The sequence below is a fragment of the Catharus ustulatus genome, chromosome 18, assembly GCF_009819885.2.
Source record: "Catharus ustulatus isolate bCatUst1 chromosome 18, bCatUst1.pri.v2, whole genome shotgun sequence".
Classification (NCBI taxonomy): domain Eukaryota; kingdom Metazoa; phylum Chordata; class Aves; order Passeriformes; family Turdidae; genus Catharus; species Catharus ustulatus.
In genome coordinates, this window is record NC_046238.1 from 8,497,385 (window position 1) to 8,509,273 (window position 11,889).

The window sequence follows — 11,889 nt, forward strand, 5'->3', positions numbered from 1 at the left end:
CCGGCTCCCATCCCGTGTGTATCCCAGTTCTCATCCCGACCCTCGGGCCGAGGTGCTGCCGTGGAACTGGCGGAGTCCTCCGGACCGCCAGGGGGCGCGCGCGGGCCCGCGTGTCTCGCGGGGCGGGGGCGGGCCTTGCTATCCCCGCGGCGCAGGAATCTGACGTCACGGCTCGGAAATGTGACGTCACGGTTCGTCGCGTTCGGGGCGGCGGCGGAGGAGGAGCAGGAGCGGAGCGGTTTCGCCGTGATGGAAGCGATACCGGTGCCCCCAGCCTCTCCCGCCGCACTGGTGCCGGCTACCGCCGCGGGCCCCGTCGCCGTGACGGGGAAGGAGGTGGTGTCGCCGGCCCCGAGGCACACGAAGAAGATCTTGGATGAGGAGGCCTATATCGAGGTAAGGCGCCGGGCCCGGGCGGCTCCGCTCCGCCGGTGTTTGGGCCGAGCACTTCCAGCGCGGCGGGGCTGGGCTGGGGTCCACCCGGCAGGGTCGGCCCGCGGTCGTTGCCTCCTGTGGTGGCAGCTGTCAGCACTTTGCCACCGGCCCTGCCCGACCTGCCCCTGGCTTTGCACCGCTGGCCCCGAGCTGAGCCGGCACTCCAGGTGTCCCAGCAGGGCATTGCAATTGTCCTTCTCTTTGTAGAGCCTAGAGAAGATCATCCAGCGGGACTTTTTTCCCGATGTGGAGAAGTTGCGAGCACAGAAGGACTATCTGGAGGCTGAGGAAAATGGCGACTTGGAGAAAATGAGACAAATTGCCATCAAGTTTGGCTCCTCCTTGAGCAAATCGTCGAGGGACACACCTGCACCCTGTAAGAACTGCCTCTTTGGGGCATGAGGGGTTTACATCTGAGATTGCTGCTCTGCTTTATCTAACTGTGTGCAGGCAGAGCTTACCTTACAGATTCAAGGTTGATGTTGCATGAGAGCTAGGTTTACCAGTTTGGGCAGTAGCCAGTGTCTGGTGGCTCACGATGAATTTGTCTTTGATGTTATCTAATAACTCCTTGAGGAAGGGTTTTGGAAAAAGCAGCCTTTCAATAACCATTCCTTATAGGCATCTTTTGCTGCCTAGGGAGTGTTACGTGCTCTCTACTATGAGAAATTCTAAGCTGTGTTTTGAATCCTTGGTTTGTAGTTTCAGGGATTCTTGCTGCATCTACAGACGTTTGAGATTTTCATGTATTGGGGACAGAAGGTGATGGGAAGCTTGTGGTTATCAGAGATTCCCACAGTAGGTAGCCAGTGTTCTATGTTTTCTTTCACTTTCAGTTCAGGTGTTTCTTAAAGCCCAGCCTCTGGGCAAGCTCTTGCAGTGGGCTTTGGGTACGTGGCTTTCTTGTGACTGTCACCAGGTGGTGTCCCTTCCTCCCCTACTGCAGGTGCTGGCCCTGGACTGGGCTCAGTTTGATCTGCTGCTGTTTTTGTTGGCAAAAGCAGGGTGTAAGGTGACAAAAATACTGGACTCTGGCTCTCCTGAGAATTTCTCCCAGCAGGAGAAAAATGTCTTAGATGAGGCCAAAATCTTGTTTAGAGGTTGAGACAGAATTGAATAGAAAATTTTGGAGTTTTTTTCAAAAGTTTTTAATTTAATTGTTGTTCTCTTGATATGCCTTCTGTGGCTTATTTGGTACACGATCCTTACAGCAAATCCTGGTGTGTGCTCCAGTAACCAAGTGAACTTTTTTTTCTTTTGTGGCAGATGTTACCCCAGCCACGTTTGAAACCCCAGAGGTGCATCCAGGTGGCCTTCCAGTGGGAAATAAATCTAAAGCTGGCATCAGGACTGCAGAGGAAGGTAGGAGAATTATGTTTCTCTAGCTGAATTTTTCTAAAAATAAATTGTCTGCCAGCAGCTGGCTACTTGTACATTTACCTTTAAAATAAGTTGCTATAAGTGCCATAAAAGGGTTTATTGAAAGTTGGTTATATGTGTTCCAAACCTGATTTATTACTGCACCACTCTGTGTGGATCTATTTCTTTGGCCAAGGTCAATGATAGTTCTTGGTGTGTCTGTGGAGGGTTAAGAGGTAGATACAGTGATTTCTCAGAAAGGGAGGCATTAACCTTCCTCAGGCTTCTTTCCTTCTCTTGTTAGGAGAAGCAGAAAAAGATGATAAAGATACTCTCCCCAGCCTGGACACCTTCTTGGCAAAGCACACGAGTGAGGATAATGCTTCCTTTGAGCAGATCATGGAAGTGGCCAAAGAGAAGGAGAAAGTCAAGCACGCCTGGCTGTACAGCGCAGAGGAGGAGTACACCCAGGTAAAGAATTGCCTCAGCTCTGTCTCTGCTCTTCCAGAGGGACACTGCAGGGAAATACCATCTCAGGAATTCTGCTAAGGCTCAGTTTCTTGCATCCTGTGACTGCTCTTTGCTTCCTTGTGCAGTCCTGTTTTTTCTCCTTCTGTCAGACAAGAACAGTGCTTAGTTGCTGAGGCTTTGTCTCCTCTGGAAGCTTTGAGACTGCAAAGCGCTGCACAGAGTGCAGGTATTGCTGTCCTTGGCAGCCTTTTCCATAAGCAGCAACGCCAGGGAGAGCAGCTGGGCATAGTTCCTGTTGTTTGTCCATCAACCCTTCATTATTTGCTGTTTGATTGTCTTATTTCAGTTTTCTGTTATCAGTAATAACCCACTCAGCTGCTGAAGCATGGAGCTGCATGAGCTTTGCTGGCTGTGCTGCCTTCCTCAGCTGTCTGCAGGGGAGGTGCAAGAGATGTTCTGGGCCTGCCTTGTGAGTCTTTAACCACCAGCAGTGAGCAGCTGGCACAGATGTGTCATTGATGGATGTGGGATGCAGTGCCTTTTAATGAAGTTTGGCACTGACATGTGGGTGTTTGCTGCTGTTGTTTTGAGGGAGTGTTATTTTTTTATCCCAACAATCCCTCAGAGTTACATACCTTATGCACAGTGTTCTAGGGCAGGTGACTGAGCTCTCCAAGTTGTGTACCTGAACAAAAGATTGTGGGAGTGCTTCAGAGTTTTTTTTTTCCCACTTCTAAAATTTTTTTCCATTGCCCTTTCAGCGACAAAATGAAAACCTGGCACTTCCTTCAGCTGAGCAGCAAGCTCTGGAGAATGTGAAAGCTGGACTGGATACCTGGGAATACACGGCTCGAAACACCCTCATGTATTATCCAACAGGTGAGGCCTTGGTTCCAAATAGTGCTTTTAGCATTTCTGTACGTGGCTGAGCAGCTCTTACAGTGCTTTTTCTTCTGTAAAGCTGTTTTTAAAATGTGTGGTTTTTTTCTTTTTTCCCTGGGCCTCTGGTTCCAGTGTTGGATCATGTTCTATTTACCATTGAAAAGCTTGTCTGTATTATAGAAGTATTTGTTTTCAGCAGCCAAAGCTCTTTCCTGGTCTGTCTTCTTTATGAGCACTTGTTGTCATCTGCATTCATTGTTTTCTTCTGCTCAAAGAATCCTCCTCAGGCTTGTTAGTCTGTTTGTTGCTATAGAAAAATACATATTTTTTGTAAATGTAATTTTCTTTTTTGGCTATAAATGTACAATTGATTATTTCTGTGAACCAGTGAAATAGAGAAGAGTCCTTTTTTTACAAGTTATTCTGCTTTTCAGGTGTACCTGATGAGAGTGATGTCTTTAAGAAGCCCAGGGAAGTTGTGCATCGAAACACCCGTTTTGTGAAGGACCCTTTTAGCCAAGCTGTGAGCAAATCACAGCTCCAACAAGCTGCAGCCCTCAATGCTCAGGTTGGATCATTTTACTTCTTACTCAGACCTAGTTGGCTTTGCCCTCTGGTGTGGTTCACCCCCCAGGAGAACTCTGTGTGTGTGCTGGATACAGCTGACTCTCACCTTTCTCCACATTAATGGCATTGTATTTTTTATTTCAGTACAAACAGGGGAAAGTGGGACCCGATGGGAAAGAGCTGATACCCCAAGAGTCTCCAAAAGTGAACGGGTATGGATTTGTAGCTACCCCCTCTCCTGCCCCAGGTAAGAGGATTTTCTTATTTCTTCTGCTTTAAGAGGGCTATTACTGCACTTACTTTGATGCTCTGTTCAACACTAGGGTTGATGAGTTGATAGGGTTAGATGAGGGGATAAAACCTCATGCAGTGTATGCTGCTGGATGCAGGGCTTAAATCCCAGTCCAATACACTGGTGGGAGAAATCACACTGCACCAAGAGGCTCTGAGCAAGTTGCTGTGCCATTGCTCAGGAATCATCTAGCTGTGGAGTATTTTCAGTTAGAGCAAACTGATTATTTTTCTTCGACTTGAAATGTGGTATCTGAATTCGTCGCTGTTCTGCACCAGCCATGCTATTTCCCTGAGCTTTTTGTGGTTGTGCCAACCCCTGAACGTACTGGGGCTTTTCTTCTGGAAAACCTGTAGGTGGCGTTTGGAGCACCTCCTTTCTCCACATAAATGCCTTTTCCAAACCCTGGATAACGGGGTTTTCCAGCCAGAGACTTAATCTGGCTGTTCTAATCCTTTCTACACCTGTTAGACAAGGTGCAGTCACTGTTTGGTTGCCTCTGAGGTGATTGGAGGGTACATTTGGCTATAACATGTTCTTGAGTCCTCTGCCTGTTTTCTTACTTTTAAAGAGTTCCTGTGTTGAAGGACTTGTCATTCAGCAGAGGGGAGGACTAGTACTGTAGAGGGAAAAATGAAAGTGTCACTAATCAAAAGCTTAGCAAATGGAAAAATAAAGGCATGGAAAAGGTGGTGCTTGGTTGTTGTAACCAAGAGGGTGACACTACAGGCAATCCCTTTTAATGGGAGCTACATGTTACTATTCACATTGGCTGTGATTTCCTCTGCAGTGGAGGGGCTCCTTTGTTGATGAATTTGCTGCATTTCCTAATTTGCTTCTCTCTGTTTTATGTTGAACGATTAGTCAAATGTCTTGCATGGGCATAACTTGTTGAATTTGTTTTTAGGTGTGAATGAGTCGCCTTTTATGACATGGGGTGAAATTGAAAGCACCCCTTTGCGTTTGGATGGGTCAGAAAGGCCATATGTGGACAGAACACCTGGACCAGCTTTCAAGGTATTTCATGTCTGCAAGTCAGCATGACATTCTTTTATAAGGGGGGAAGAATTAAGAAGGGAAAGGCAAGTGAGTAATAGATTAACATGGAGTGTGACACATTTCTGGGTGGTGTTCCCAGTCCTTGAAACTAGTAATCTAGTGTTTGGAGGGTGGAGGTGAGCACAGATCCACCTGAAATGTTGGTGGAGCTGCCCGAGGTAGAATACACACTGCTGGCAGGAGAACGAGATTCTGCATTTGGTGGTGGGCCCAGACAGAGAGGTTTTCAGAGGAAGCTGAAGACACACTCAATTTTTCTGATTTTAATGTGTGAATAGGTGGAAATTTTAGCATTTCCCTCCGTCTTTATCTTCTGGCTGTTGCAGCCTGAAGCAGGTGTATCAGTTGAGAGTAGAAAAGACACTCTGGCTTTGCTAATGGCACCTAACCCTGCATGCTACTTGTCTCCTGCTGGTGTCTTTGAATGTGAACTGTCTGAGACTCTTAGTTTAAGAAAGGTGTAATTTGCTGTGTGTGCCTCTGTTTTGTCAGACTCCAAAGGCCTTGACTGGTTCTCCTGCTGTTTAGCAATGTCTGTGTATGCCTGAGAGCTGGCTGGCTACAGGCCAGGCAAGACACAGGTGACATTGTTTGTCTAGGAGAAACAGCAGGAGGAAATGCCAGAGGTAATGGCTGGTTCCTTGACTGGACTGGTTTTACAGTTTTTGTTACTTGCTGAGGCAGGTTGAAGGTCCTTGTGTCCTCTCTGGCTTTTATGCTGCAGCAGAGAGGTGTGGGCTGACCCCACTTCTCTCTGCTTTAGATCCCTGTGCATTGGAATCCAGCTTTGAAGGTGCTTTGACTCATTTTTTCAGCACTCTTGAGTGCCTTGGCAAGTGATCTGTGTGATGCATTTATAGATCCTGGAGCCTGGGCGCCGTGAGAGGTTAGGACTCAAGATGGCCAATGAAGTGGCAGCTAAAAATCGAGCAAAGAAACAGGAGGCACTTCGAAAAGTGACAGAAAACCTGGCCAGGTGAGACTTCTGTTTTGACACCAGAACTGGGGGTGGGTATTATCTGATGAGATGTAAATCAGCACATGCAGAAGGGGAAGAATGATGGTAAGAAAGGACAGTGCAAGCAGGAAGATGTGCATTTGGACTGAAAGCTTTTAGGAAAAAAAAGTATTTAGAAATTTAAAAAACTTAATTTCTGAGGGAAAGTGACTGATGTCTGTTCCTGACACTCTTTGTCAGCATTACTCCTCTGCCCTACAGCCACCCAGCGATGCCTGTGGATCAGTGTCTTGCCTCATTGCAAAGAAGAGACATGATAAGAGTTGCTTGGGAGGATCACAGGAAGGACAGAATGGGCTCAAAGGAAAAGTCAGGCAGTGCCACTCAGGTTTGGTAGGGATGTAGGAGGTTTTTCTGTCACTTGTTTCTCTAGAGAGACAGGATGCATTTACCTGCAGGCAGTGGGTCTGCTCTGTGGAGGGAACTCATGTAGGGAAGCAATATTGCTTTTCCTGATAAAGGCAGATTTTTTAACTGTAAAATCTCTTAAAAACTGTTTATTCTTTTTCAGCCTTACTCCAAAAGGACTAAGCCCAGCAATGTCACCAGCTTTGCAAAGACTTGTAAACAGGACTGCAAGTAAATACACGGACAAAGCCCTGCGGGCCAGCTACACTCCCTCCCCAGCCCACACAGGAACTCCTGGTTACAAGACCCCAGCCAGTGGGCCTCAGACCCCCCAGAGCACGCCACAGTCTAGGACAGTGTCTCAGACACCAGTGTCTCAGGATACTACATCCATCACGGACAATTTGCTGCAGCTTCCCAAAAGAAGAAAGGCATCTGATTTCGTCTGAACGTTCCAGTCACCACCAAGGTGATAGTGATCTGGCTGTGCTCAGTGAACTGCAGACTGGTTACTGGAAACTGGGAAAATGGAGATAATTTCTTAAAGATATATTTCTGTTTCTAAGAGAGCCGTGCATTTAAATTGGTTTCTGTACACCTATGTCTGTTTCTTAAGTGGGGTAAACCTTTTTAAAAGGCTGAACTGGACTGGGCTCTGGCTTGTCAACCATGTTTGAGTTTGTATTTTGCAGCAGGGGAGACACAACCATGTGTATACTGAGGTGTAACACAGAATTTTAGAAAGGTTTTCATTAACTTGAATTTAAACTGATGCACTTCACAAGTTCGACCAACTTTGTGATCTTGTTAAAACCAGCATTCCTTAAGAGGATCCGATTTCCTCCTTCACCCTTACACTTTGCAGAATGGGATTTGCCTTGCTGCTTTTGCTCAGGCTTTTCTTCTGCAGGTTTTGGGCTTGCCCTGTTCTGCAGCTGGCAGAGGGATCAGGTTTGTTTTATAGCTGCTCTGTGTGTGACTCCAGACTGTTGATGATCACGATGCAGGGCCAGAGACAGTTCTGTGTCATCCCCCAGGATGGCAGTGCCACTCTGAGAGACAGAAGTGGCACTTCTGATAGCCACAGTGGGGCTTTTGTTTGGTGTTTTCCTCCCATTATTTGAAACTTTTTGCTTTAGTTTTTGTAATTGCCGAAAAAAGGAAAAGCAATTTTAACCATCCATAGCCTACACTCAGTGCTGTGGTAGCTGCATGTGAGCTGACCTTTGTGTGTGGGATGAGCCCTTGTGTGGTGTGATCCAGCCTGGAGAAGCACCTTTAGGAGGAAGCAGGTGTAGCCAGATGTGTTCACTTCTTGCACCACACCTGAGTACAAGACTGTGTAACACTTGGCAGTGTTGGCATTTGCTGTAGTTAGGTGATGTTTTACTGAGGGCATGGAAAGTCTTACCCAGCAACTTGAGAAGTGTCTGCAGCCTTCTCTAAGGTCTGGGGCATTGAGTGCTGTGTTTAGTGGAGAGCTTCCTTTTGTGGGATTTCCTCTGCCACTTCCAAAACTCGTATTCCTGACTGTGAAAAACCCTTCCAAGGACTCAGTTTTTATAGTACACCTTGTAAAAATAAATTGATCAACATGGCATTGCTAAGAATCATGACTCAAAAATTAATAATTTTTACCTTTTTAGTCCAGAAATACTTAAAGACTTTGTTTTTTCTTTAAGCAAAAAAATTATTCTCAGGTACTCGTGAATTAATGTAAAAGGAGTGCATTTACTAAAGTTTTCTTACGTTCAGAATTGTTCTTTAAGGACTGAACTGAATAATATGAACCAAATTCTTAGGTAATTTCAAATATAACTTATTTATTTCATAGTGAAATTCTTGTCTCCATTAAGCATAGGATCTCTGTATTAGGTGCACAGGCAGATGGTCAGACCCTGGCCTGAAGTTTGGGTCACTGAGGAGACTGGGAGCAAGGAGTGGATGTGGGATTCCTGCCCATTTGTGAGTGCAGCAGCTCCTCTGAGCCTGGGATGCACAGAAAGGCCAAGCAGCATTTGAGGGACTGTGGATGGAGTGTACACATGGATCTGGAGTGGGATGTGGCATCTCTCTGCCACAGCATTTCAAACCAGCTGTGCTCATACCAAGGTGTAGCTGGAGTAATAGGGGAATGTGATATCTGAGCGTGATTAGTTTCACATTGTGCAAGTCATGCTTAAAATCAGACTGCATTAAATATCCTGTGGATGTTGTTGGTTTTGTGTTTGCCCTCAAGTGAATTAACCTAGACAGCCACACTAAAATCACAGTCTTGATTCTGCCACACTGATGGGCCTTTACATGTTTGTTGGAAATGGAACTTATTTTCAGTTACATGCTGTAAAACTGGATCTGTTGAAAGGGCTGTAGTGCTCTTCAGATTGGCTGTTCCTGTAATGCCTGCTGTAATGTCTGTTCTCTGCTTCCTGCTGCAGTTCAGCCCCTGCCATCTGTAATTAGCAAATCAGTAAATTCTTCATTGCCAGATATTTTTGCTGCTGTAGCAGTGGCAGATAATGTGCCTTACAGGGCCAAATCCAGTGTGAAAAAACCATCTCGGTTCTTGATGACTAGTGATTTTTATCCTCCCGTTTTCAGCAGGTTATTTTTCTTTTGCTGTTGCAATGTATCTGCATTTTCCTGTGTGCCAGGCCCAAGCACACTTGCTCCCTCAGCCATAATAGCACCTGGAGCTCTCCTGATGCTGCAGAGGTGGCTGGCAGTGAGCAGTGGTGGCCCCAGGCCTCTCCTGGGTGGCCAGGCTGGCTGTGGTGTGTTACTGGTCGCTTGGAAGTCATGGTGCACCTATGTCCTCGTGGTGTGAACACCATCACCTCCAGAGGCTGTGGGCACTTGCTTTGTGCAGCCTGGGCCTTGGCTCCTTGCCCCAGGCAGGAAGGAAAATGGGAGACCACAGGAGATTCTTGTTCTTGTAGGTCTAATCACTGAGCCCCAAGCTGGTTCTCTGAGCCCTTCACCTTCAGGAGCCTCTCCCTGGCCCAGGGGTAACTATCTCTGTCATGGTGCAGGGGCTGCAGCTTTTCACCCATCCAAAAGCAGGTTCCAGTGAGGGAACTGATTGTTTAGTTCAAAAGGGAAGCTGTGGTTGGAGATACTTTGTTGTTTTGGAGGATTGGGCTATTTTTCTGCAAAAAACAAAAGAAATGGCTCAACTCACTCAAGGGAGAGGGAAGTGGAGCAGTTCTCACTTCCTCATATTTGCATGCGTTGCCTCAATCCAGCTCACGGCTGGTGGCCCAACAGCAGCTGGTTACAAGCCCCAGCTCAGGGTCAGGCCAGGGCTAGAGATGGGTTCAACCACCCTCACCTTCTCCACACCTCTCCCAGCCCCAGCAGCTGACCTGGCACAGTCTGGATCCCTCTCACCCTTCATTTTGGTGCTTCTGGGCTGTTCATTGCCCGTTTGCTCAGGGTGCTGAGGGGCTGCTGGGCACAGGGTGTGCTCCAGACACCCCTCTCTGCAGAGTTGGGGATGCTGCAGGATGTGGCATGGAGGAAACGAGGCCTGCCTTGCCTTGGGGCAAAAGCTAGGGATAAGCAGCCTGTGCTCTGCTCTCGTGGAGGCATCATAGGGTATTTATTGGTGCATCACCCTGCATGGTGTAATGCCCAACCCTGGGGTGGATAAGGATACCCTGGATCACAGGGCTGGGCCTGTGAGGATGTGCTGCAGGAAAGCTCAGAACAGTCTGTCCCCACAGCATCCCATGGGAGGAACAAAGCTGGGGAGTTTGATGCTCACACTTTGTACTGGAGGATGTTGTCATGCTTCAGGTCCCCACAGGCTTTTGGATCATGACAGTATTTGGCAGCACATGAGAGCTGGGAAAGTGGATTTTGGCCTAAATCTTCAGGCAGTGCCCTGCTGCTTGTGACGCACTCCAGCAGGTCCCCAAGCACATTCCTGGCCCCTCAGTGCACCTGAGGCCCCCAGCACTCACAGCTCCAAGCTCACACTTGTTGCTACCCCAGCTTCAGGCTCCATTTCCTCTCCCATGTTAAAATGCTCAGTTAGGTTTGGAAGAAGCACTTCCCTGGAGCTCTACTACTAAACCCCTTGAGAAAAGTTTGCTGCTGGGTATAATGAGTAATTGGTATTAACTGGGAAGCATTTGCTCAAAACAGTCCTTATTGGAATTGCTGTGTTTTATTTAAGAACTACAAGTTGTAGCAAGAGTAGAAAACACCTCATTGTAAATACTAAAAATACATGAAGAGGTTTTGACTTTGAATAGGTTATACTAAAAAGTTGGAATTGCCTGCAGAGGGAAGTGACAGCTATTGTGTCTGGCCCCTGGCTGAGCCTATGTCCTGGAGCTGCCCAACACTCCCCTGTGAATGGAAACTCCAGATGAATTTGGGAAGTGGGTGTTGGTGCTAAAACTGCCTTTTGATCCCAAATCCACCTGGGCTGACCTCCACAACACCAGGAGAGCTCTGGCACCGGACTGCTGTCTCCAGCCAGGAACAGCCACCACCCTGCCTGGCTGATGTGCACCAACACCCAGGGTCAAATTCCTACAGGCACCTGTCACTTGCAGGGCCACTAACAGTGACCTGAACCACACAATTAGTTTTCTTTATGTATTTCCTCTCTGTCTGGAACAGGGACCGCAATGTTTCCAGGAGCTGTGGAGATACCTGGCTGGCTGTGGCAATGTCCCAGCCCCGGGTGCTGCTGGTCCGTGCCACCCTGCAGCCATGAAGACAGGGACTGTCACCACGCCGTGGGCACGGGGGACCGCAGTGATGAACTTGGGAGCCTGCCGGGGCTGGGAAAGTCCTGAGCTTTGTGCCTCTGCTGCGGGACGGGCAAGCTGGTGGCAGTGGGAAGTCCCTGCAGAGGCAGGGAAAAGCCATCGCAGACCTGGAAAGGCTGTCCCGGTACAGGGGAAACTGTTTGGGGCTGTCCCAGCGCGAAAGGGAAGGGCTGTCAGGGAGTGATGGGTATGAGCAGCAAAGGACGCTGCAGCTGGGGCCAGGGCAATGCTGTTGTAGGAGGAGGAGGGGATGGTGGTGGCCAGCAGTGGCCAGCAGTGGCCAGCACGGCCACCCCGCGGGGACCAAGGGCCCGCTGGGGGGTCCCGGGGAGCGCGGGGTGCTCGGGGCGGCCCCGCCACCGCCCCCTGCCGGCCGCCCCGGCCCCGCCCGGCCCCGCCCACCCCGCCGTAAGGGGGCGGGGCGTGCGCTGCTCCCCGCGCTCGGCCCCGCCCCCTGGGTGCCGATTGGGCGGGCGGCGCGCGGCGGGAGGGGGCGTGCCGGCGCGGGCACGGCGGCGGGGAGGCGCGGCCGCCATCTTGTGCGCCGGCGGAGCTCTGCGAGCCGCCCCAGCGCGGCCGCCCGACCCGCGCCGCTCCCGCCGCAGCCAGGGCCGCCGGCTCCGCCCGGGGCGGCGGCGAACGGCGGAGGGAGGGCAAGGGAAAAGCTCGGTGCG

The 11,889-nt window shown here is 49.2% G+C and overlaps 1 protein-coding gene across 1 annotated transcript; it reads left to right on the top strand.

Moving 5' to 3' along the window:
- Window positions 1–186: 186 nt before the first annotated feature.
- Window positions 187–8,647, top strand: ESS2 (ess-2 splicing factor homolog). Its single transcript, XM_033075557.2, has 10 exons — window positions 187–396; window positions 643–811; window positions 1,702–1,797; window positions 2,099–2,265; window positions 3,027–3,144; window positions 3,582–3,715; window positions 3,859–3,961; window positions 4,914–5,023; window positions 5,926–6,041; window positions 6,595–8,647. The coding sequence occupies exons 1-10, from the start codon at window positions 250–252 to the stop codon at window positions 6,878–6,880; spliced, it is 1,446 nt and encodes a 481-aa protein (XP_032931448.1). The 5' UTR covers window positions 187–249; the 3' UTR covers window positions 6,881–8,647.
- The last annotated feature ends 3,242 nt before the right edge of the window (window positions 8,648–11,889 follow it).